Raw genomic sequence first — 23,503 nt, 5'->3', positions numbered from 1 at the left:
GATGTGGGGGTACAGGGATGGGTGGGTTGAAGCGGATGATTTGGGGGTGCCGGGGGTGATTTGGGGTCACAGGGGATGGGGGTACAGGATGTGGGGTGCAGAGGATAGATACTGGGGTGCAGGGGTGATGTAGGGTGCAGGATGGATGTAGGGGTGCAGGGATAGATGGGTGCAGGGGTACGGATATGGGGTACAGGGATGGATATAGGGGTGCAGAATTAGATACGGGGTACAGGGGTCTGGATGTGTGGGTACAGGGATAGATATGGGGGTACAGGGCCTGGATATGGGGGTACAGGAGAGGATTTAGGGGTACAGGGGTCTGGATATGTGGGTGCAGGATGGATATGGGGGTGTAGGGGTCTGGATATGGGGATATAAGGTCTGAATATGGGGTACAGGGGGTGATTTAGGGGTGCAGGGTTGGATGTGGGAGTGCAGGGTCTGGATGTGGGGGTGCAGGGATGGATATGGGGGTGCCTCCCCCCACACTTTCACAGGGGGGTCCCCATCCCTTCCCCCCCATCGCACGCAGCACCCCTGGGGGTGCCCCCACATCCTCTTTATTGGGTGCCACCCGGGGGGGGGTCACACACACACACAGTGGGGTGCTGAGGGGGTGACAGGGACACATTGGGGGGGGGGTGACCCTGAGCCCCCCCATGTCTGTGTCAATGGGCGCTACCCGTGGAGCGCGGGGGGGACGGTGTCCCCGGGGTGGCTCAACCACACGTCGAAGATGCTCTTATTGGGGGGCATGGGCTGGGCCCCCCCCTCGGGGCTTTGGGGGGACCGCGGTGGGGCGGGGGGGTGGGGGGGCAGCACCCCCCACCGCAGCGCGAGCACGGGGGGGCCATTGGGGGGGGCCACAGCGTTGGGGGCCACAGCGGTGCTGTAGGAAGTGGGGAGCTGCCCCCAAGGAGCGGGGGGGCACACATGGGGACCCGCCGTTTGCCCCCCTATAGGCGGCGGCACCCATGGGGTGGGGGGCACGATGGGTGCTGACCCCCATAAGGAACTTATTGGGGTGTCGCTGGGGAGCGGGGGGGGGGTCCCCTGTTTTCCCAGGTCGCTCAATAGGGATGCGATGGAGAAAGCGGAGCTGCGGGAGGCGGGGGGCGGCTTCGGGGGGGACACGGGGGGGCCCGGGTCCGGGTCCGGGTCCGGGTCCGGGTCCGGGTCCGGGGGGGGGGCGGGCGGGGAAGGGGCAGCCGCGGAGGACGAAGGGGGTGAGGTCCCGCGGGAAGGCGGCAGCGCCCCCCCGCGCCACCGCCGTGTTCTGCAGCCGCAGCGACCCCGCGGGGATGCGGCTCACATCGACCGTCCAGTAATTGCCCTTGGCCTTGGGGCGCGCAGGGTCCTTCAGCACCTGCGGGAGCGGGGGGCGGGGAAACGGGGCGGTTACAGCCCGAAAAACGGGGACGGGCACCCCAAAACCGCGTAAAGCGCCCCCAAAAATGGGGCCGGGCAGCCAGAGAGCGGAGACGTAGCAGCAAACGTGGGGACAGAGCCCAGGAATGGGGGAGTCACCCCGAAAAGCGGGTGCGTTGCCCCCAAAAAATGGGTTCACGCAGCCCAAAGATGGGGGCAGGCACCTCAAAAATGGGGGCGCCGCCCCCAAAAATGGGCCCAGACACCAAAAATATGTTCATACACCCCAAAAATGGGGATATCGCATAAAAATGGGACATTGCCCCAAAATGGGGACGTTGCCCCAAAAATGGGTTCAGACACACCAAAAATGGGTAAATCACCCCAAAAAAAATGGGTACAGACACGCCAAAACCGGGTAAAGCGCCCCAAAAAGTGGGTTCAGACACCAAAAAAAGGGGGACACACGCCAAAAAAGCGGGTAAATTGCCCCAAAAATGGGGACAAAGAATGGAGACATTGCACCAAAGATGGGGAAAGAGCCCAGAAATGGGTGAATCACCCCGAAAAGTGGGTGTGTTGCCCCAAAAAATGGGGTCACGCAGCCAAAGATGCGGGCAGGCACCTCAAAAATGGGGACGTCGCCCCCAAAAATGGGTACATTGCGCCAAAAATGGGTTCATGCACCCAAAAACTGGGGACAAGCAGCCAGAGAATGGAGGCGTCGCAGCAAAGATGGGGACAGAGAGCCCAAAAATGGGTGAATCACCCTGAAAAGTGGGTACATTGCCCACAAAAATGGGTTCACACACCCAAAAAATGGGGTCGTACAGCCCAAACATGGGGAAATCACCCCCAAAGTGGGGACATGGCCCCAAAAATAGGTGCAGACATCCCAAAAGTGGGTACATCACCCCCAAAATTGGGACAGACACCAAAAAATGGGGACACACACCAAAAAAAAGGGTAAATCACCCCAAAAATGGGTTTAGACACCCAAAAAAAGGGTAAATCACCCCCCAAAAACGGGATAACAGAGCTAAAAAATGGGTAAATCACCTCAGAAATAGGGACATTGGCCCAAAACCTGGGTTCATACACCCAAAAAAGGGGTCACACAGCCCAAACGTGGGTAAATCACCACAAAAGGGGGTACACCACCCCCAAAAAGGGGTAAATCACCCCAAAAAATGGGAACATGGCCCCAAAAAAATGGGTTCACACCCAAAAAATGGGGTCATACAGCCCAAAAATGGGTAAATCACCACAAAAGGGGGTGTATCACCCCAAAAATGGGCTTACGCACCCCCAAAAATGGGGACACGCACTCAAGAAATGGGGACATCACCCCAAAAAATGGGGACAGACAGCCCCAAAATGGGGACATCGTGCCAAAAATGGGTTCACGCACCCCAAAAATGGGTTCATGCACCCCAAAAATGGGGTCATACAGCCCAAAAATGGGTAAATCACCCCAAAAATGGAGACAATGCACCAGAAATGGGTAAATCACAGCAAAAAATGTGAACAGCCAGCCAAAAAGTGGGTACTTCACCCCAAAAATGGGGTCACACATCCCAAAAATGGGGTCGTACCATGCAAAAATGGGGACATCACCCCAATAATTGAGGATAGCGCCCCAAAAATGGGTTCATATGCTCAGAAAATGGGGACATCACCCCGAAAATGGGGACATTGCCCCCCAAAAATGGGTTCAGACACCCCAAAAATGGGAGAGGGGGAGAACCCGGAGCTGGAGGGGACGGAAGTGGGGAACAACCCCCGAAAGCGGGGACACAAAGAGGGGGGGCACCCAGGAAGTGGGACCCCCCTCAAGCAGTGGGAAGCCCCTAAAAGTGGGCTCTTCCCCCCACAGTGACCCCCATGGAAAGGGGGGCCCCCCCTCCAAGAAGGGGGATCCCCAAATAAAGGGGACACCCTAAAAATAGGAACCCCCAAAGCGGGACTCAAACATTCCCCCCACCTCCAGGGGACCCCTCCCCCAGGGCACCCCCAAACCCGGGGTCACCCCCACACCCCAGGATCCCTCCCCGACCCCCCCCAACCCTCCTGTACCCCCAAAGCCCCCCCACCGCGGGGTCCCCCCATCACCCAGGGGGGACCCCCCCCACTCAGGGTCCCCCCAAACCCCAGCGCCCCCCCCGCACCCCCAAAGCTGCCCCCACCTTGGCGAAGCAGGGGTTGGAGGACAGGTTGTGCCGCACCGAGTCCTTCCAGCCCTGGTACCCCCCCCCGAAGAACGGGAACAGGCTCCGGATCTCCTGGATGATCTGGGGGGGGGGGACACCCCATTAATGGGGGGGGGGAGCACCCCCAAATCACACACACACACCCCCCCCATGGAGCTGCTCCAGCCAACATGGGGCTGGGCTCACCCTTGGGACCCCCCCCCCAGCACCCCAAATTGGGGACCCTGACCCAATGGGGACCCCCCAAACGATGTGCACCCCCTTACCCCCCCGGGGACTCCCTTACACCCCAGGTCCCCCACACCCTATGGGGACCCCCCGTAAAGGGGCCCCCCAACCGCTTGGGGTACCCCACTCAATGGGGACCCCCCCCCAATGGGGACCCCCCTAATGGGGACCCCCACACACACTTTGGAGACCACCCCCATGGGGATCACTCACCCCATGGGGACACCCCAATCAATGGGACCCCCCCAAACAATAGGAACCCCCCTCAATGGGGACCCCCCCAACCAATAGATGCCCTCCCCCCAGTGGGACCCCCCCAATAGGGACCCCCCCAACCAATGGGGACCCCCCTCAATGGGAACCCCCCCAATGGGGACCCCCACCACACCAGGGACCCTCCCTGGCACCCCCCCCCCGAGTCCCCCATTCACCTCTTGGGTTACCCCCCCCAATAGGGACCCCCCCACCCCAATGTGGACCTCCCCAATGGGGACCCCCCCACCTAATGTGCCCCCCTAAACCCCTTAAGAACCCCTCCCGCAGCCCTTGGTGACCCCCCCACCCCAATGGGGACCCCCCCAATGGGGAACCCCTACCTAACATGCCCCCCCAAAACCCTTAAGGACCCCCCCAGCCCTTGGGGACCCCCCCACCCCAATGGGGACCCCCCCAATGGGGGCGCCCCATCTAAAGTGCCCCCCAAAACCCTTAAGAACCCCCTCCACCCCAATGGGGACCCCCATAATGGGGACCCCCGCACCCAATGGGTCCCCCCCAGGGGTTGGGGGCGGGGGAGGCGGCGCGACAGACGGAGCGCTCGAGGCGATAGAGCGATAGCGGCGACAGAGGCGACAAAGCGCCCCCCCCCCCCCAGGCGCCGGCGCTGGGACCCCCGCGGGGACATTTGCATCGGCGCCGGCACCGGAGGAACCGGCCGGGGGGGGGCCAGGGGTCGTGGGGGGGTCACGGGGGTCCCAAAGGGTCCCTTGGGGGGGTCCGTGGGGGTCTCAAAGGGTCCCTTTGGGGGTTCATGGGGGGCCCGGAGGGGGCTCAAGGGGGTCCAAAGGGGTTCGGGGGTGTCCCGTGGGGGGCTCGGGGGTCTCATGGGGGGGTCCCAAAGGGTTCGGGGGGGACCGGGGGGGGTTCATGGGGGTCTCGGGGGGTCTTGGGGGGATCGAGGGATGAGGGGTCCGGGGGGTCGGGGGTGATGGGGGGTCCCCAAGGGGGTTATGGGGGTCCAAAAGGGTTCCTGTGCGGGGGTCTCAAGGGTCCCGGGGGGGTCATGGGGGGGTCTCAGGAGGCACCGGGGGGTCCCGAGGGGTGTCGGGACGAGGGGTCGTGGGGTGAATTGGGGGTCCCGAGGGGTAAAGGTGAGATACGGGGGGCTTGGGGGGTGTTTTGGGGGTCCCGGGCGGGGGGGTCCTAGGAGCAGGTCTTAGGTCGCAGCATCCGCGGCTGGGGGGGGGTCCCGGTGGTCCGGTGGGTGCCGGGGGGGGGTCCCGGTGGTCCGGTGGGTCCCTGGGGGGGGTCCCGGAGGGCTCCTGGGGGTCTTGGGGGGTGTTTGGGGTGTCCCGGGATAGGGGACCCGGTGGTCCGGGGGTCCCATAGCTGGTGGGGGGGGGGTCCCGGGACGGTCCCGGGATGCGAGTTTCGGGGTCCCTGAGGTCGCGGGGGTGACCCCGGGGGTTCCGAAACGGGGAGTCCAAGAGTCCCGCAGCGGGATCGGGGGCCGGGGGGGTCCCGGGGGTGCGGGGGGGTCCCGAAACGGGGGATCGCGGGTGGACGGGGCGCCCCGATGCGGGACTTTGAGGGGTCCCGGTGCCCCGCGGCTGGACGGGGGGTCCCGGGGGTGTCCCGGGAGGGGGATCCCGAGGGTCGGGGTGTCCCGCGGCTGGACGGGGGGTCCCGGGGGGGGTCCCGGGGGGGTCCCGGTGCCCGGTACCTGCGCGAGCTTGAGGCGGCGGCCCGGGGCCGCGCGGATGACGAGCGCGATGAGCGCCAGGTACGAGTAGGGCGGCTTCGGGTGGCGCCGGTACCGGAACCGCGGCGGGCGGCAGCGGGGGGCGGCCGGGCCCGAGCCGGAGCCCCGCGGCGGCGGCGGCGGCGGCGGCGGCATCGCGGGGACGGGAGCGGGTGGGATGGGATGGATGAGGTGGGAATGGGGCTGGAGATGGGGAAGGGGTGGGATGGGGTGGGATGGGAATGGGAATGGGGTGGGAGGGGAGGAGTGGGGTGGATGGGATGGGAGTGGAACGGGATGGGGAGGATGGGGTGGGGTGGATGGATAGGAATGGGGTGGATGGGATGGGAATGGGGACAGGAATGGGATTGGGAATGGGGAAAGGGAAGGGGTGGGATGGATTGGGATGGGAATGGGGTGGGATGAGAGGCATGGGGTGGATGGGATGGAATGGAATGGGATGGATGGGATGGGATGGGAATGGGATGGATGGATGGGAGGGATGGAATGGATCAGATGGGATGGATGGGATGGGAATGGGGTGGGATGAATGGAAATGGGGTGGGATGAATGGGAATGGGGTGGGATGGGAGGCATGGGATGGATGGGATCGAATGGAATGGGATGGGGAGGATGGGGTGGGGTGGATGGGAATGGGATGGATGGGGTGGGAGGGATGGGATGGGAATGGGATGGATGGATGGATAGGATGGATCAAATGGGATGGATGGGATGGGAATGGGGACAGGAATGGGATGGGAATGGGGAAAGGGAAGGGGTGGGATGGATTGGGATGGGAATGGGGTGGGATGGGAGGCATGGGGGGGTGGGATGGGAGTGGAACGGGATGGGGAGGATGGGGTGGGGTGGGATGGGATGGATGGGATGGGATGGGAATGGGATGGATGGATGGGATGGGATGGATCAAATGGGATGGGATGGGAAAGGGATGGGGTGGGATGGATTGGGATGGGAATGGGGTGGGATGGGAGGCATGGGGGGGTGGGATGGGAGTGGAACGGGATGGGGAGGATGGGGTGGGGTGGGATGGGATGGATGGGATGGGATGGGAATGGGATGGATGGATGGGATGGGATGGATCAAATGGGATGGGATGGGAATGGGGAGGGGGAATGAGTGGGATGGATTGGGATGGGAATGGGGTGGGATGGGAGGCATGGGGTGGATGGGATGGGAATGGAATGGGATGAGTAGGATGGAGTGGGATGGGGTGGGATGATGGAGTGGGATGGGAATGGGATGAATGGGAATGGGTTGGATGGGATGGATGGGGTGGAGTGGGATGGGATCAGATGGGGTGGGATGGGATGGGTGGATAGGGATGGGATGGGGTGGATCAGATGGGATGGATGGGATGGATGGGATGGATGGATGGATGGGAGGGATGGGATGGATGGGATGGGTGGATGGATGGGATGGATGGATGGGATGGATGGGATGGATGGGATGGGTGGATGGATGGGATGGGTGGATGGGATGGATGGGATGGATGGATGGATGGGATGGATGGGATGGATGGATGGATGGGATGGATGGATGGATGGATGGGATGGATGGATGGGATGGATGGGATGGATGGGATGGATGGATGGATGGGATGGATGGATGGATGGATGGGAATGGGATGGATCAGATGGGATGGATCAGATGGGATGGGTGGGATGGATGGATGGGAATGGGGCGGGAATGGAGACCGGGTACAATGGATCCGGGTGGGATGGGGTGCGCTGGGATCCAGCCGTGTTCAAGCCCCGCCCCCCCCATCGCGGTGCTGTGACCCCTTCGCACACCTTGGTGCCCCCCCGAGAGGTCACGAACACCCCTTCACACCCCCCTGCACCCCACATGCACCCCACATGCACCGCTGCGCCCCACACACCCCCCCCGCACCCCACATGCACCCCACATGCACCCCAAGTGCACCCCACATGCACCACTGCGCCCCACACACCCCTGTGCACACCCCACACCCCTCCATGTGCACTCTGTGCACCCCACACACCCTTGTGCCCCCCCGTGCCCCCCAATGCCCCCCCCCGTCCCCCCCTCTCACACACGTGGGTGGGGCCACTGGTTGTACTGGGGCTGGGGCACTGCTTGTACTGGGAGCACTGGTTGTACTGGGAGCACTGTTTGTACTGGGGCTGGGAACTGGCTGTACTGGGAGCCCTGGTTGTACTGGGGCTGGGGCACTGGTCGCGGTGGGAGCACTGGTTGTACTGGGGGCACTGGTCGCACTGGTGCAGTCCATACTGCTCCAGACTGTTTGAACTGGTCCATAGTGGTCACATTGGTGCATATTGGTCCACATTAGGCCATACTGGCCGCACTGGTTCACACTAGTCCACACTGGCCGTGCTGACCCAGACTGGTCGCACTGACCCATACTGGTCCATACTGGTCGCACTGGTGCATACCAGCCCATACTGGTCACACTGTCCCATACCGGTCCATACTGGCCCACACTGGCCTGCAGTGGCCATACTGACCCCTACCGGTTGCACTGACCCATGCTGGTCCATACTGACCCATACTGGTCACACTGACCCATACCGGTCCATATCAGTCACACTGGTCCATATCAGTCTATACCAGTCCATACTGGTCCATACCGGCCCTCACTGGTCCATACCAGTCACACTGGTCCGTACCGGTCCATATCGGTCTATACCGGTCCATACTGGTCCATACCAGTCTGTACCGGCCCATACTGACCCATATCGGTCCATACCGGTCCACACTGACCCATACCGGTCCGTACCGGTCCATACTGACCCATACCAGTCCATACTGACCCATACCGGTCCGTACCGGTTCGTACTGACCCATACCAGTCCATACTGGCCCATACCAGTCCATACCGGTCCATACTGACCCATACCGGTCCATACTGACCCATACTGACCCGTACCGGTCCGTACTGACCCATGCCGGCCGTACCGGCCCATACTGACCCATACCAGTCCATACTGACCCATACCAGTCCATACCGGCCCGTACCGGTCCGCACCGGCCGCGCTGGGGAGCACCCCCCCGCCCCGGACCCTCCCCGCCCCCCGTGGCCCCGCCCCCTCCCTCAGTCCCCGCCCCTTCCGTCTCCTCTTCTCCCATTGGCCCGCTCCCTTCGTGACGTCACTCCATCCCCTCCCCTCCTCCCGGGGTCGGCGGCGTCCAACCTCAGCGCCGCGCGGTGGGCGTGGCTCCGCTCCGGGCGTACCCTCTGATTGGCCACTCACCCTCCCGTCCCGCCTCCCGCGGGCGGTGATTGGCGGGCTCCCCGCCGAGGGCCGTGAAGGGGAGGGGAGGGGGGGAAGAAGCCAAGATGGCGGCCGTGGCGGGGTGAGGCGGCGGCGGCGGCGATGTCCGGGGCGGAGGACCGAGAGCCCGGCGGGGGCCCGGCCGCCCCCTCCGCCCCCTCCGCGGCCCTGCCCGGCCCCGCGGCCGCGGCGGCAGCGCCGGGAGACGCGGGGGGGGGCATCGAGGAGGCGGGTTCGCTGCTCGGCGGGGCCCGGCCTCACGCCGAGGCGGGCGCTGACCCCGACGCGCCGCCCAAGAAGCGGCTGAGGGCGGCCGGGAGCGGCCCCGGCGGCGCCGAGGGGGCGGCGGGGAGCGTGAAGCTGGAGGAGCGGCTCTACTCCGTGCTCTGCTGCACCGTCTGCCTCGACCTGCCCAAGGCCTCGGTCTATCAGGTACGAGCGGGGCCCCCCCCCCGGCGCCGGGACCCCCCCTTGGGTCTGCAGGTCCCGTCATGGTGCCCCCCCCATGGCCACCAATAGGTGTGTGTGTGCCCCCCCCATAGACACCAATAGGTGTGTGTGTGCCCCCCCCATAGACACCAATAGGTGTGTGTGTGCCCCCCCCATAGACACCAATAGAGGTGTGTGTGTGTGCCCCCCCATAGACACCAATAGAGGTGTGTGTGTGTGCCCCCCCCATGGCCACTAATAGGTGTGTGTGTGCCCCCCCCCATAGACACCAATAGGTGTGTGTGTGCCCCCCCCCATAGACACCAATAGGTGTGTGTGTGCCCCCCCCATAGACACCAATAGGTGTGTATGTGCCCCCCCATAGACACCAATGGGGGGGTCTGTGTGTGCCCCCCCCATGGCCACCAATACCTGTGTGCCCCCCCCATAGACACCAATAGGTGTGTGTGTGCCCCCCCCATGGCCACCAATAGGTGTGTGTGTGCCCCCCCCATGGACACCAATACCCCTGTGTGCCCCCCCCCAAAGGCCTCTTGCCCCCCCTCATTGGCACCCATTAACCCCCCCCCCGGTCACTCCCAAACCAGGGCCCCCCCCCCCAATCCCTGTCACCCCATGGCGTTGGGACCCCCCCCATTGAGCGGCTTCAGACCCCCCCATAGCGCCCACATTATGGGGGGCTCCCCTTTAACACCCCCCCCATTGCCCTCAATGGGGGGGTTGGGTGCTGCCCCCCCCCATTTGGGAGCTTTGGGGTGCCCCCCCCATTAACCTCAGTTCATCCCAGTTGAATCCATCCCAAGGGATTCCCCCTTCCCGCAGCACCCATTCTGCTGTGGCCCCAGTGCCCCCCAGTGCCGGTTCCACCTCCAGCGCCAGCCACAAGGATCATTCCTGGTGCTTCCCATAGGAATCTCCAGCTCCAGCAGAGCCGGTGGGGGCTGCGCAGGGAATTCCCCCCCCCTTCCTTCACACAAGGGGTGAACTGGGGGTGACGGGGGATCCCCAGGACTAATGGATCCCAATTAACACCCTTGGGATGAGATTCCCGGGATGCGGCGCCGGCCAAACCGGCTCCTTAGGGATGCAGCACTAATGAGGAGCTGGAATCCCACGGGATATTTATCCAGCTGCGTGGCCGGAGCCTCAGTGGAGCCGGTTTAATTCCCGGCTCCGAGGGCAAATCCCAACTCTTTTGGAGCTGGAACAATGGATGTTGTGGGTAAGCGGATCCGGAGCTAATCCCTGCGGCTGCTCCGGCTTCTCCCAGCCCGCCGGGGGATTAAAGCTCTTCCAGTGGTCCTGGAGGGATCTTTAACCGGCTCCCGGGCATCCCAGCGGCAGGAATGACGTTGGAATTCAGGGATGAGCCTCGCCACCGTGTCCTGGAAGGGGATGGGAGCGCTCCGGCTTCCGTACGGATTCCAGGGGAGGATTCCACCGCAGGAGCGGAGCTTTCCCATCCTTTGGGATCACCCGTGTCTCCCCTGAGCGATCCAGAGGTGATGGAGAAGGATCCCGCCTGGATAACGTCTGCTTCCCGGCCCTCTCCAGCAGCTCCTGATGGATTCGGTGGTGCCGGCATCACCGAAGACGGCGGCTCCCAAACTCCGGCTCTCCGGCGCTGGCTCTTTCCTTTTGGGATCTGCTCCTTCCCGCCGGCTTTGGGATGGATCGGGATCGCTTGGCACCGCTGGGAGCGCTCCAGCAAACGCTGCTTCAACTGGTTTCTCCTGAAATCCGGCTTATTTTGGGATGCAGGGAGGGAAGATCCAAGCGAGTGTGTCTGTGTGATGGAAGGAGGCGGCGATTCCAGCAATCCAGGGTGATTCCAGCCTCGGGATGGGAATGATTTGGAGCCAAATGGATTCAGCCTGTTGTTGTTATCATCCCGCTCTCCCCCGGGACACCGGGTTTGGCTCCGGAGCAGGATCCCAGTCCCCATCCTGGCATTCCAAGCGCTGGGAGCCGGATCCCATCACTTTGCCCATGGATTTTTCCCTCCAACACCGAAGCTTTGGAGCTGATCCCGCTTGGATTCACCACACCAGACCCATCGGCACTTACACGGTGGCTGGAGAACATTCCAGCCTTTGGGACCTGAGGGGTACCGGGAGCAAAGGGGGGGTTTCCCTCCGTTTTAGTGCAATTCCGAGGCTCCGTTCCCCTCTTCCCAACTCTCTCCGGGTCATCCCAGCCCCGGAGCCCCCGGCCCCAGCACAGCCCCTTGGCTGCAGCTGGTTTCTTGGCACCACCTGGGCCATGACCCCACCTTCCACCGGTGCTGCTGATCCCTGTGGATCCCCTTTGCCGCTGCTGATCCCTGTGGATCCCTTTGCTGCCGATGGGTCCCTATGGATCCCTTTGCCGCTGATGATCCCTATGGATCCCTTTGCTGCTGGTGGATCCCTATGGATCCCCTTTGCCGCTGATGGATTCCTATGGATCCCCTTTGCCACTGATGGGTCCCTATGGATCCCCTTTGCCGCTGGTGGATCCCTATGGATCCCCTTTGCCGCTGATGATCCCTATGGATCCCCTTTGCCGCTGATGATCCCTATGGATCCCCTTTGCCGCTGCTGGGTCCCTATGGATCCCCTTTGCTGCTGCTGATCCTTATGGATCCCCTTTGCCACTGATGGGTCCCTATGGATCCCTTGGCTGCTGCTGATCCCTATGGATCCCCTTTGCCGCTGATGGGTCCCTATGGATCCCCTTTGCCGCTGATGATCCCTATGGATCCCCTTTGCCGCTGCTGGGTCCCTATGGATCCCCTTTGCCGCTGCTGATCCCTATGGATCCCCTTTGCCGCTGCTGATCCCTATGGATCCCCTTTGCCGCTGATGATCCCTATGGATCCCCTTTGCCGCTGCTGGGTCCCTATGGATCCCCTTTGCCGCTGGTGGGTCCCTGTGGATCCCTTTGCCGCTGATGATCCATATGGATCCCCTTTGCCGCTGCTGGGTCCCTATGGATCCCCTTTGCCGCTGCTGGGTCCCTATGGATCCCCTTTGCCGCTGCTGGGTCCCTATGGATCCCCTTTGCCGCTGATGGGTCCCTATGGATCCATTTGCTACTGCTGATCCCTATGGATCCCTTTGCCACTGATGGGTCCGTGTGGATCCCTTTGCCGCTGATGGTCCCTATGGATCCCCTTTGCCGCTGATGGGTCCCTATGGATCCCTTTGCTGCTGATGATCCCTGTGGATCCCCTTTGCCGCTGCTGGGTCCCTGTGGATCCCTTTGCCGCTGATGGATCCCTATGGATCCCCTTTGCCGCTGATGATCCCTATGGATCCCCTTTGCCGCTGATGATCCCTATGGATCCCTTGGCTGCTGCTGGAGCTGACGGTTCATTTCAGTTCAATTCCAAGCTTCCAATTCCCAACTACTTTTAGATCCTCCCAGCCCCAGGGTTCAGCCCCCCCTTGCTGTGACCAACCCCGATGTGTCGAGCTGCTTTCCTGGCACTGTGTGGGACATGACCCCCCCTTCCCCTGGTGCTGATGATCCATCTGGATCCCCTTTGCTGCCGATGGTTTCAGCGCAATTCCAAGCTTCCAATTCCCTATTCCCAACTACTTTTGGGTCCTCCCAGCCCCAGGGTTCACCCCCCCTTGCTGTGACCCACCCCGATGTACTGAGCTGGTTTCCTGGCGCCGTGCGGGACATGACCCCCGTTCCCCCGGTGCCGCCGATCCCCGCGGTGCCGGGGGGCGCTGACACCGCCTCCCCCCCCCCCGTCCCGCAGTGCACCAACGGGCACCTGATGTGCGCCGGCTGCTTCATCCACCTGCTGGCGGACGCGCGGCTGAAGGAGGAGCAGGCGACGTGCCCCAACTGCCGCTGCGAGATCAGCAAGAGCCTGTGCTGCCGCAACCTGGCCGTGGAGAAGGCGGTGAGCGAGCTGCCCTCCGAGTGCGGCTTCTGCACCCGCCAGTTCCCCCGCTCCCTGCTCGAGCGCCACCAGAAGGAGGAGTGCCAGGACAGGTACGGGGGGGGCACAGGGCAGGGGGTGCGTTCCCAGCAGGGGATGGGGCTGCGCTTGGTTCCCAGCGGGGAATGGGGCTGGGGATATAGCCCAGAACCTGCGTTCCCAATGCAGAATGGTGCTGAGTTGTGTTCCCAGCAGGGAATGGTGCTGAGTTGTGTTCCCAGCAGGGAATGGGGCTGGGGATATAGCCCAGAACCTGCGTTCCCAGCGGGGAACGGTGCTGAGTTGTGTTCTCAGCAGGGAATGGTGCTGGGGATATAGCCCAGAACCTGCGTTCCCAATGCAGAATGGTGCTGAGTTGTGTTCCCAGCAGGGAATGGTGCTGGGGATATAGCCCAGAACCTGCGTTCCCAATGCAGGGTAACCTGCGTTCCCAATGCAGAATGGTGCTGAGTTGTGTTCCCAGCAGGGAATGGGGCTGGGGATATAGCCCAGAACCTGCGTTCCCAATGCAGAATGGTGCTGAGTTGTGTTCCCAGCAGGGAATGGGGCTGGGGATATAGCCCAGAACCTGCGTTCCCAGCGGGGAACGGTGCTGAGTTGTGTTCTCAGCAGGGAATGGTGCTGGGGATATAGCCCAGAACCTGCGTTCCCAATGCAGAATGGTGCTGAGTTGTGTTCTCAGCAGGGAATGGTGCTGGGGATATAGCCCAGAACCTGCGTTCCCAATGCAGAATGGTGCTGAGTTGTGTTCCCAGCAGGGAATGGTGCTGGGGATATAGCCCAGAACCTGCGTTCCCAATGCAGAATGGTGCTGAGTTGTGTTCCCAGCAGGGAGTGGTGCTGGGGATATAGCCCAGAACCTGCATTCCCAACACAGAATGGTGCTGAGTTGTGTTCCCAGCAGGGAGTGGTGCTGAGTTGTGTTCCCAGCAGGGAATGGTGCTGAGTTGTGTTCCCAGCAGGGAATGGGGCTGGGGATATAGCCCAGAACCTGCGTTCCCAATGCAGAATGGTGCTGAGTTGTGTTCCCAGCAGGGAATGGGGCTTGGGGATATAGCCCAGAACCTGCGTTCCCAGCGGGGAACGGTGCTGAGTTGTGTTCTCAGCAGGGAATGGTGCTGGGGATATAGCCCAGAACCTGCGTTCCCAATGCAGAATGGTGCTGAGTTGTGTTCTCAGCAGGGAATGGTGCTGGGATATAGCCAGAACCTGCGTTCCCAATGCAGAATGGTGCTGAGTTGTGTTCCCAGCAGGGAATGGTGCTGGGGATATAGCCCAGAACCTGCGTTCCCAATGCAGAATGGTGCTGAGTTGTGTTCCCAGCAGGGAGTGGTGCTGGGGATATAGCCCAGAACCTGCATTCCCAACACAGAATGGTGCTGAGTTGTGTTCCCAGCAGGGAATGGTGCTGAGTTGTGTTCCCAGCAGGGAATGGTGCTGAGTTGTGTTCCCAGCAGGGAATGGGGCTGGGGATATAGCCCAGAACCTGCATTCCCAACACAGAATGGTGCTGAGTTGTGTTCCCAGCAGGGAATGGTGCTGGGGATATAGCCCAGAACCTGCGTTCCCAACACAGAATGGTGCTGAGTTGTGTTCTCAGCAGGGAATGGTGCTGGGAATATAGCCCAGAACCTGCATTCCCAGCAGGGAATGGTGCTGAGTGTGTGTTCCCAGCAGGGAATGGTGCTGGGAATATAGCCCAGAACCTGCGTTCCCAACAGGGAATGGTCCTGGGCTGCATTCCCAGCAGGGATTGGTGCTGGGAATATAGCCCAGAACCTGTGTTCCCAGCAGGGAATGGTGCTGAGCTGCATTCCCAGCCTGGAGAGGAGAAGGCTCCTGAAGGGGAGCCCTTGGAGCAGCTCCAGGGCCTAAAGGGGCTCCAGGAAACCTGGAGAGGGGCTTTGGCCAAGGGATGCAGGGATGGGATGAGGAGGAACGGCTCCAATGGGAAGAGGGAGGAGTTAGGTGGGATCTTGGGATGAAGTTCCTCCCCATGAGGGTGCTGGGACATGGGAATGGGCTGGATGGAGAAGTTCCGGCCGCTCCATCCCTGGAAGCAGTTGGATGGGGCTTGGAGCAGCCTGCCGCAGCGGAAGTTTGGAACGCGATGATCCCTGAGGTCCCTCCCGCCGCGCCATTCCCTGATCCACCGCGTTCTATCCCGATCCATCGCCTCTTCCCACCGTGTCCTGCCTCCCGCCAGGGTGACCCAGTGCAAGTACAAGCGCATCGGCTGCCCCTGGCAGGGCCCGTACCACGAGCTGACGGTGCACGAGGCCGAGTGCACCCACCCCACCAAGACGGGCAACGAGCTCATGGACATCCTGGACGAGATGGACCAGACGAGGAAGAAGGAGATGCAGCTCTACAACAGCATCTTCAACCTGCTCAGCTTCGAGAAGATCGGCTACACAGGTGACCCCGCGCCCCCCCCCCCCCCCGCCTGGGTGCTTGGGGGGTGCTGCTGGGGGGGGGGGTCCTGCGACAAGGGTTTGGGGGCCGGCCCCACGCCGGGGCGGGATGGGGGGAAGTAGGGGAGGTTAAAGCCAGGCGCGGGGCTGCGGTTGAGGGCTGGGATTGGCTTTAAACAGGGCTTAGGGCAAGAGGGGGGCAGCAAAGTGGGGTGGGGGGGCCTGGTTTTCCGTCCCCTCCTTCCCCCCCCTTTTCCTCCATGTCTTTTCCTCCCCTTTTCCTCCTCCTCTTCCCCCCCCTTTTCCTCTTTCTTTACCCCCCTTTCTCCTCCCCATATTTTCCCCCCTTCTCCTGCCCCTTTTCCCCCCCCTTCTCCTGCCCCTTTTCCCCCCCCTTCTCCTGCCCTTTTCCCCCCCCTTCTCCTGCCCTTTTCCCCCCCCTTCTCCTGCCCCTTTTCCCCCCCCTTCTCCTGCCCCTTTTCCCCCCCCTTCTCCTGCCCTTTTCCCCCCCTTCTCCTGCCCTTTTCCCCCCCCTTCTCCTGCCCCTTTTCCCCCCCCTTCTCCTGCCCCTTTTCCCCCCCCTTCTCCTGCCCCTTTTCCCCCCTTCTCCTGCCCCTTTTCCCCCCCTTCTCCTGCCCCTTTTCCCCCCCTTCTCCTGCCCCTTTCCCCCCCTTCTCCTGCCCCTTTCCCCCCCTTGTCCTCCCCCTTTTGCCCCCCTTGTCCTCCCCCTTTTGCCCCCCTTGTCCTCCCCCTTTTGCCCCCCTTGTCCTCCCCCTTTTGCCCCCCTTGTCCTCCCCCTTTTGCCCCCCTTGTCCTCCCCCTTTTGCCCCCCTTGTCCTCCCCCTTTTGCCCCCCTTGTCCTCCCCCTTTCCCCTCCTTCTCCTGCCCCTTTTCCCCCCCCTCTCCCCCCGCCTGTCCTGCCACACCATCAGGCACCATTAAAGCCCTTTGGTGCCCAGTGGCCAGCGGTGGTTGCCAACACATTGCAGGGCACTGGCCAAGCCCTTTGGTGGCCATTCACTGCCCAGCTCATCCCATGTCCCTCCTCCCAGCCCCATTTACCTCCTCTCAGCCCCACATACCTCCCCTTCCAGCCCCATTCCCTCCTCCCTAGCCCCACATCCCTGGCCCCATTCCCTTGTCCTCGTCCCCAGCCCTGTGTCCCTTGTCTCCAGCCCTATATCCCTCCTCCCCGTCCCATTCCCTCCTCCCCAGCCCCACGTCCCCGGCCTCATTCCCTCCTCCCCATCCCCGTGTCTCTCCTCCCAGCCCCACATCCCTGGCCCCATTCCCTTGTCCTCCTCCCCAGCCCCCTGTCCCTTGTGTCCAGCCCTATATCCCTCCTCCCCAGCCCTATATCCCTCCTCCCCAGCCCCATTCCCTCCTCCCCAGCCCCACATCCCTGGCCCCATTCCCTTGTCCTCGTCCCTGGCCCCGTGTCCCTTGTCTCCAGCCCTATATCCCTCCTCCCCATCACCTTTTCCATCCTCCCTGTCCCCGTGTCCCTCCTCCCTGTCCCCGTGTCCCTCCTCCCTGTCCCCGTGTCCCTCCTCCCTGTCCCCGTGTCCCTCCTCCCCGTCCCTGTGTCCCTCCTCTCAGCCCCACATACCTCCCCTCCCAGCCCCATTCCCTCCTCCCCAGCCCCACGTCCCTGGCCCCATTCCCTTGTCCCCGGCGCCATGTCCCTTGTCTCCAGCCCTATATCCCTCCTCCCCATCCCCGCGTCCCTCCTCCCAGCCCCATTTACCTGCTCTCAGCCCCACATACCTCCCCTCCCAGCCCCATTCCCTCCTCCCCAGCCCCACATCCCTGGCCCCATTCCCTTGTCTCCAGCCCTATATCCCTCCTCCCTGGCCGCACATCCCTCCTCCCCATCACCTTTTCCCTCCTCCCCAGCCCCTTTTCCTTTCTCCCCAGCCCCACATACCTCCCCTCCCATCACCTTTTCCCTCCCCCCCAGCCCCATTCCCTCCTCCCTATCCCCGCATCCCCGCGGGCCGCGCCTGGCCGCGTGCTGACGCCGGGGCCGCTCTCTCCCGGCGCAGAGGTCCAGTTCCGCCCGTACCGCACGGACGACTTCATCACGCGGCTGTACTACGAGACGCCGCGGCTGACGGTGCTCAACCAGACCTGGGTGCTCAAGGCGCGCGTCAACGACTCGGAGCGGAACCCCAACCTCTCGTGTAAGCGCACCCTCTCCTTCCAGCTCATCCTCAAGAGCAAGATCAACTCCCCCATGGAATGCTCCTTCCTCCTCCTGGAGGGACCTTACGACGACGTCAAGATCCGCCCCGTCATCTACCACTTCGTCTTCAGCAACGAGAACAACGAGACGGATTACATGGCGCTGCCCATCGTCGACTCGGTGGAGTGTAACAAACTGCTGGCGGCCAAAAACATCAACCTGAGGCTTTTTATATTTCAAATCCAAAAGTGACACTGGGGAAAAAAAAAAAACCTGGAAAAAAAAAAAAAACACCAAACCCCCCCCCCCCCCCCCAAACCCTTCAAAGAACTTGGAAAACTCCCAAGAGACTCAAAAAAAAAACCCTTCAGAGATGCCACAAATACCCCGAGAAGCTCAAAAGTTGCCCCTGAGAAGCTCAAAAGTTGCCACCGAGAAACGTAAAATAAAGCCCTGAAAGACTCTAAAAAAGGGCCCAAAAAGAGCTAAAAAAAGGCCCCAAAAAGAGCTAAAAAAAGGCCCCAAAAAGAGCTAAAAGAAGGCCCCAAAAAGAGCTAAAAAAAGGCCCCAAAAAGAGCTAAAAGAAGGCCCCAGAAAGAGCTAAAAAAAGGCCCCAGAAAGAGCTAAAAGGAGGCCCCAGAAAGAGCTAGAAAAGGCTCCCCAAAACCTAATAAAAAGGCACAAGAGCCCTAAAAAAAGGTCAAGAACCCCCCAAAAAGGCCCCGAGAGACTCAAAACCAGCCCCCAAAAAGAGCTAGAAAAGGCCCCCCAAAACCTAATAAAAAGGCACAAGAACCCTAAAAAAGGGTTAAGAGCCCCCCAAAAAGGCCCCGAGAGACTCAAAACCAGCCCCCAAAATATCAGAATTAGGCCCAAGAACCCTAAAAAAAGTTCAAGAGCCCCCCAAAAAGGCCCCGAGAGACTCAAAACCAGCCCCAAAATGTCAGAATTAGGCCCAAGAAACTCAAAAAAGGCCCCAATAAACCTAAGAAAAGGCCCCAAGAAGCTCAAAAGTTGACCCCAAGAAACCTAAAATAAGGCCCTGAGAGACTCTAGTACCCAAAAAACCCCCCAAAAGGCCCCCAAAAACCTAATAAAAAGGACCAAGAACCCTAAAAACGTCCAAGAACCCCCAAAAAGGCCCCAAGAGACTCAAATCCAGCCCCCAAAAAGTCAAAATCAGACCCAAGAAACTCAAAAAAAGGGCCCAGAAAGCTCAAAAGAGACCCAGGAGACACAAAAATGGCCCCAAAAGACCTAAAAAGGCCCCGAGAAACCCTAAAAGGTCCCAAGAAACTCAAAGAAACGCCCCAAGAAGCTCAATAACAGCCAAATCTGACTCGAAAACGACCCCAAAAGACTCAAAAGAGGCCCCAAGAAACCTAAAAAAGACCCTGAGAAACCCCCCAAAAAGGTTGTGAGAAATTCAAAATAAGGCCAAGAACCCCCCAAAATCCCTGAGAAACCTCAAGAAGGCCCCAAAACACTCAAAAAAGGTCCAAGAAACCCTAAAAACCAGCCTCAAGAGACTCCAAAAAAGGCCTTAAAAGACTCAAAAACCCCAAAACACCCCAAAAAGGCTCCAAGAAACTCACAGAAAGGGGCCAAGAAACCTAAAAATGGCCCCAAAAAACTCAAAACTTGGCCCAAAGAAACTCCCAAAACAGCCCCAAGAGGCTTAAAAGAGGCCCAAAAACCCCCGAAAATTTCGAGAAACCCCCCAAAAGTCCAAGAAATCCCCAAAAAGGCCTCAAGAAACCTAAAAATTGGCCCAAGAAGACTCAAAAAATGGCCCCAAGAAACCCCAAAAATGGCTCCTGAACCCCCGAAAATGGCTCTGAAAACCCCAAAAATGGCTCCGAAACCCCCAAAAAATGGCTTCAGGAAGCTCAAAAAAATCCCCAAGACGCAAAAAAATTCCAACCAAAACGTCAAAACACACCCAAAAAATCAAAAGTGCCCCAAAAGCCCTCAAAAAAAGCTCTAAAACAACCCAGAAACCCCCAAAAAACCTAAAAAACACCACAAGAAACCCCCCAAAATTTGAAAATTTCCAAAACTTCCAAAAAATTTAGAAAAAGCAGACAAAAAAATTACAGAAAATGGCAGAAAACGTCCCCCCCCCCCCCGCGAGGCCCCTCCCCCACTGCTGGCATTTCGCCGCCGTCGCTGGAAACGTGGAAAATTGAGACTAAATCCCGAGGGATCGGGAGGAACCGGCGCCGGGGGGGGGGGCTCCTCCGGGTGTTTTACTTGTGTAGAATAAACCAAAATGGGAATTTTCCAATTTTTGGGGGTTGTCGGGGGGATTTTGGGGGAATTTTGGGGGGATTCGGAGATTCCAAAATGGCTCCGACCCCCCCCCCCCCCCCAGGGGAAATTCCGCATCAAAATGGCGCCGAACGAGAGGGGGGTCCTGCCCCTCCCCCACCGGGAACGGGGGGGTTCAGGGAATTCTGGGGAATGGTTTTCCTCAAAACTTGAATTTGGGGGATTTTTTTCCTCAGAACTTGGAATTTGGGGTTTTTCATTAAAATGTGAATTTTGGTGGGGTTTTTCTGCAAAATTTGAATTTTGGGGTTTTTTTCTCCCTCAAAACTTGAATTTTGGGATTTTTTTTCCTCAAAACCTGAGGTTCAGGGTGGGTTTTCCTCAAAACTTGAATTTGGGAGATCTTTTTTCCTCAGAACTTCGAATTTGGGGTTTTTTTCATTAAAATGTGGATTTTGGTGGGGTTTTTTCTGCAAAATTTGAATTTTGGGGTTTTCTTTTCCCTCAAAACTTGAAATTTGGGATTTTTTTCCTCAAAGCCTGAGGTTCAGGGTAGTTTTTCCTCAAAACTTGAATTTGGGTTTTTTTTTTTTCTTTCTTTGAAAGTTGAGGGTTTGAGTAATTTTTTTCCTTCAAACTTGAATTTTGAGGATTTTTTTTCTCAAAATTTGAATTTTGGGATTTTCTTTTCCCTCAAAACTTGAATTTTGGGAATTTTTTTCCTCAAAACGAGTTTTTTTGAGTATTTTTTTCCTTAAAACTTTAATTTTGGGAATTTTTTTCCTCAAAACTTGAGGGTTTTGATCTTTTTTTTCCTTAAAACTTGAATTTGGGTTGATTTTGAGTTTGGGTTTTGGTTTTTTTTTCCTTGAAAACTCCACCTTTTTGGGTGGTTTTCGTTTGTTTCTTTTATTCTCCAATACGTGAAGGTTTTGGTTCATTGGTTCTTTTTCTCCCAAACTTGACGTTTTCTTTGGTTTTCCCCAAATTTGGGATTTTGGGCTTTTCCTTTCCTCAAAATTTCCGGTTTACTTCTCATTTCCCAACATTGAAGAGCTTTTGGGAGGTTTCCCCCCAAAACGTGAAGGTTTTGGGGTCTTTTTTCCCCCCAGTACTTCAGGATTTGTTGCTTTTCCCCAAAACTTCAGCGTTTCGGTGGGTTTCCCCAAAGCTGAGGATTTTTGGGGGGGTTTGTTCGGTTTTGGTTGTTGGTTGGTTTTTCCCCAAAATTGAAGACTTTATGTAACAAATGTTGTTTGCCACCAGATTCGGGCAGTTTCGGTGGGTTCCACCCAACCGGGAGGGGGGTTGGGGGGTTTCGGTGAGGTTTTGGCTTTACCAAATGGGGGGGTGAGTGGGGGAGGGGCTCCCGGGGGGAGGCTTCTCCTTTGGGGTGAAAACTCCAGGGTTTGGGTGGCCCCTTCTTTGGGGGGGCTGGGGGGGGGGGTTGTCTCTTTTTTGTGGTGTGTTTGTTGGGTGGGTTTTTGGGGGGTTTTTTGTGGGTTTTTTTTGTTTGTTTTTGGGGTTGATTTTTTTTTTTCTCTTTTTTTTTGGTTTTTTTTTTTATTATTTTTGTGGGGTTTGGGATTTTTGGGGGTTTTTTTTGTTTTTTATAGTTTCGATGTTGTTTCTTTTTTTTTTAAATTGTTTTTTTTTCAGGGTTTTTACCAAAACTTTGAGTTTTGATCTTTTTTTGGGTTATGTTTTTGATGAGGGGTTTGGATTTTTTTTTGTCTTTTTTTTTTTTAATCAAAATTGGAATTTTTTTGTTTGTTGTTTTTTGTTTGGTTGGTTGGGATTTTTGGGTTTTGGGATTTTTGGTTTTTGGGATTTTTGTTTTTTGGGATTTTTGGTTTTGGGGGATTTTTGGGTTTTGGGGTTTTTGGGGGTTTTGCTTTTTGGGGTTTTTGATTTTTGGGGTTTTTGATTTTTTTTTTTTTGTTTGGGGTTTTTGGGGGGAGATTTGGATTTTTTTGTTTTGTTTTTGGTTTTTGGATTATTTTTTTTTTTGTTTTGTTTTTTGGTTGGTTGGTGTTGGGGTTTTTTTCCCCAAACTGCGCTCGATGTGACCAATCAGAGCATTTCTCTTTGTTTCATTTTTACGAGCTTGGAGGGGGTTTCCTATCAAAAATGTGACTCTTTTTGGTTGGATTTTAACCAAAATTGGAGCATTTTTTTGGTTTGGTTTTACCAAAATTTGGGGGTTTCATCGGGGTTTTTTAACCAAAATTTTGTTTGTTTGTTTTAACCAGAATTTGAAGGTTTCGTTGTTCCTTTTACCAGAATTTGATGTTTTGTTGCTTTTTTAACCAAAAATTTGATTTTTTTGGGTTGGTTTTACCCCAAATTGGAGATTTTTTCCGGGGTCTTTTTAGGGGGTTTGTGGCTGTTTTGGGGGTTTTTTTGCTTGTTTCTTCTTGTGGGTCCAGCCCGAGGAGGCCACTGGGAGCTACTGGGGAAACGGGGAGGCCCCGAGCCGGGGAATGCTGGGAGCACTGGGAATACTGGGGGCACTGGGGATACTGGGAGCAGTGGGGATACTGGGGGCACTGGGGATACTGGGGGCACTGGGGATGCTGGGAGCACTGGGAATACTGGGAGCAGTGGGGATACTGGGGGCACTGGGAATACTGGGGGCACTGGGGATACTGGGGGCACTGGGAATACTGGGAGCAGTGGGGATACTGGGGGCACTGGGGATACTGGGGGCACTGGGAATACTGGGAGCACTGGGGATACTGGGGGCACTGGGAATACTGGGAGCACTGGGAATACTGGGAGCACTGGGGATACTGGGGGCACTGGGAATACTGGGAGCACTGGGGATACTGGGAGCAGTGGGGATACTGGGGGCACTGGGAATACTGGGAGCAGTGGGGATACTGGGAGCACTGGGGATACTGGGGGCACTGGGAATACTGGGAGCAGTGGGAATACTGGGGGCACTGGGAATACTGGGAGCACTGGGGATACTGGGAGCACTGGGGATACTGGGGGCACTGGGAATACTGGGAGCAGTGGGGATACTGGGGGCACTGGGGATACTGGGAGCAGTGGGGATACTGGGAGCAGTGGGAATACTGGGGGCACTGGGGATACTGGGGGCACTGGGGATACTGGGGGCACTGGGGATACTGGGCGGGTTTGGAGCAGTGCTGGGCAGCCCTGGGCTGCAGGATCCCAGGGGGAATACTGGGAG

The 23,503-nt window shown here is 58.7% G+C and overlaps 2 protein-coding genes across 3 annotated transcripts; one reads left to right on the top strand and one right to left on the bottom strand.

Annotated features, from left to right (window-relative positions):
• Positions 1 to 681: 681 nt before the first annotated feature.
• Positions 682 to 5,925, bottom strand: FOXH1 (forkhead box H1). The gene is made up of 4 exons (XM_030502216.1): positions 5,752 to 5,925; positions 3,558 to 3,662; positions 1,190 to 1,369; positions 682 to 909 (listed from the first exon to the last, which is right to left on the bottom strand). The coding sequence occupies exons 1-4, from the start codon at positions 5,923 to 5,925 to the stop codon at positions 682 to 684; spliced, it is 687 nt and encodes a 228-aa protein (XP_030358076.1).
• Positions 5,926 to 9,095: 3,170 nt separating this feature from the next.
• On the top strand, positions 9,096 to 20,320 carry CYHR1 (cysteine and histidine rich 1). Of its 2 annotated transcripts, none has more exons than XM_030477938.1 (4): positions 9,096 to 9,479; positions 13,249 to 13,487; positions 15,641 to 15,852; positions 18,055 to 20,320. In XM_030477938.1, the coding sequence occupies exons 1-4, from the start codon at positions 9,150 to 9,152 to the stop codon at positions 18,222 to 18,224; spliced, it is 951 nt and encodes a 316-aa protein (XP_030333798.1). In that variant the 5' UTR covers positions 9,096 to 9,149; the 3' UTR covers positions 18,225 to 20,320. The 2 variants fall into 2 exon arrangements, with proteins under 2 accessions (XP_030333798.1, XP_030333797.1); XM_030477937.1 differs by having other exon boundaries at positions 17,894 to 20,320.
• The last annotated feature ends 3,183 nt before the right edge of the window (positions 20,321 to 23,503 follow it).

Source organism: Strigops habroptila, chromosome 1, assembly GCF_004027225.2.
Source record: "Strigops habroptila isolate Jane chromosome 1, bStrHab1.2.pri, whole genome shotgun sequence".
Taxonomy (NCBI): domain Eukaryota; kingdom Metazoa; phylum Chordata; class Aves; order Psittaciformes; family Psittacidae; genus Strigops; species Strigops habroptila.
Note: the sequence above shows the minus strand (reverse complement) of the source record. Positions and strands in the feature narration are given on the sequence as shown.

What these genes read in the sequence shown, in the direction of transcription:
- FOXH1 (XM_030502216.1), bottom strand. Translation starts at nt 5,925, where the DNA reads ATGCCGCCGCCGCCGCCGCCGCCGCCGCGGGGCTCCGGCTCGGGCCCG. An exon ending in GCCGCCTCAAGCTCGCGCAG is followed by an intron (nt 3,663 to 5,751) that starts GTACCGGGCACC and finishes CCCCCCCCCCAG; the next exon opens with ATCATCCAGGAGATCCGGAG. An exon ending in GCCCCTTCCCCGCCCGCCCC is followed by an intron (nt 910 to 1,189) that starts CCCCCCGGACCC and finishes CCTTGGGGGCAG; the next exon opens with CTCCCCACTTCCTACAGCAC.
- CYHR1 (XM_030477937.1), top strand. Translation starts at nt 9,150, where the DNA reads ATGTCCGGGGCGGAGGACCGAGAGCCCGGCGGGGGCCCGGCCGCCCCC. An exon ending in CCAAGGCCTCGGTCTATCAG is followed by an intron (nt 9,480 to 13,248) that starts GTACGAGCGGGG and finishes CCCGTCCCGCAG; the next exon opens with TGCACCAACGGGCACCTGAT. An exon ending in AAGGAGGAGTGCCAGGACAG is followed by an intron (nt 13,488 to 15,640) that starts GTACGGGGGGGG and finishes GCCTCCCGCCAG; the next exon opens with GGTGACCCAGTGCAAGTACA.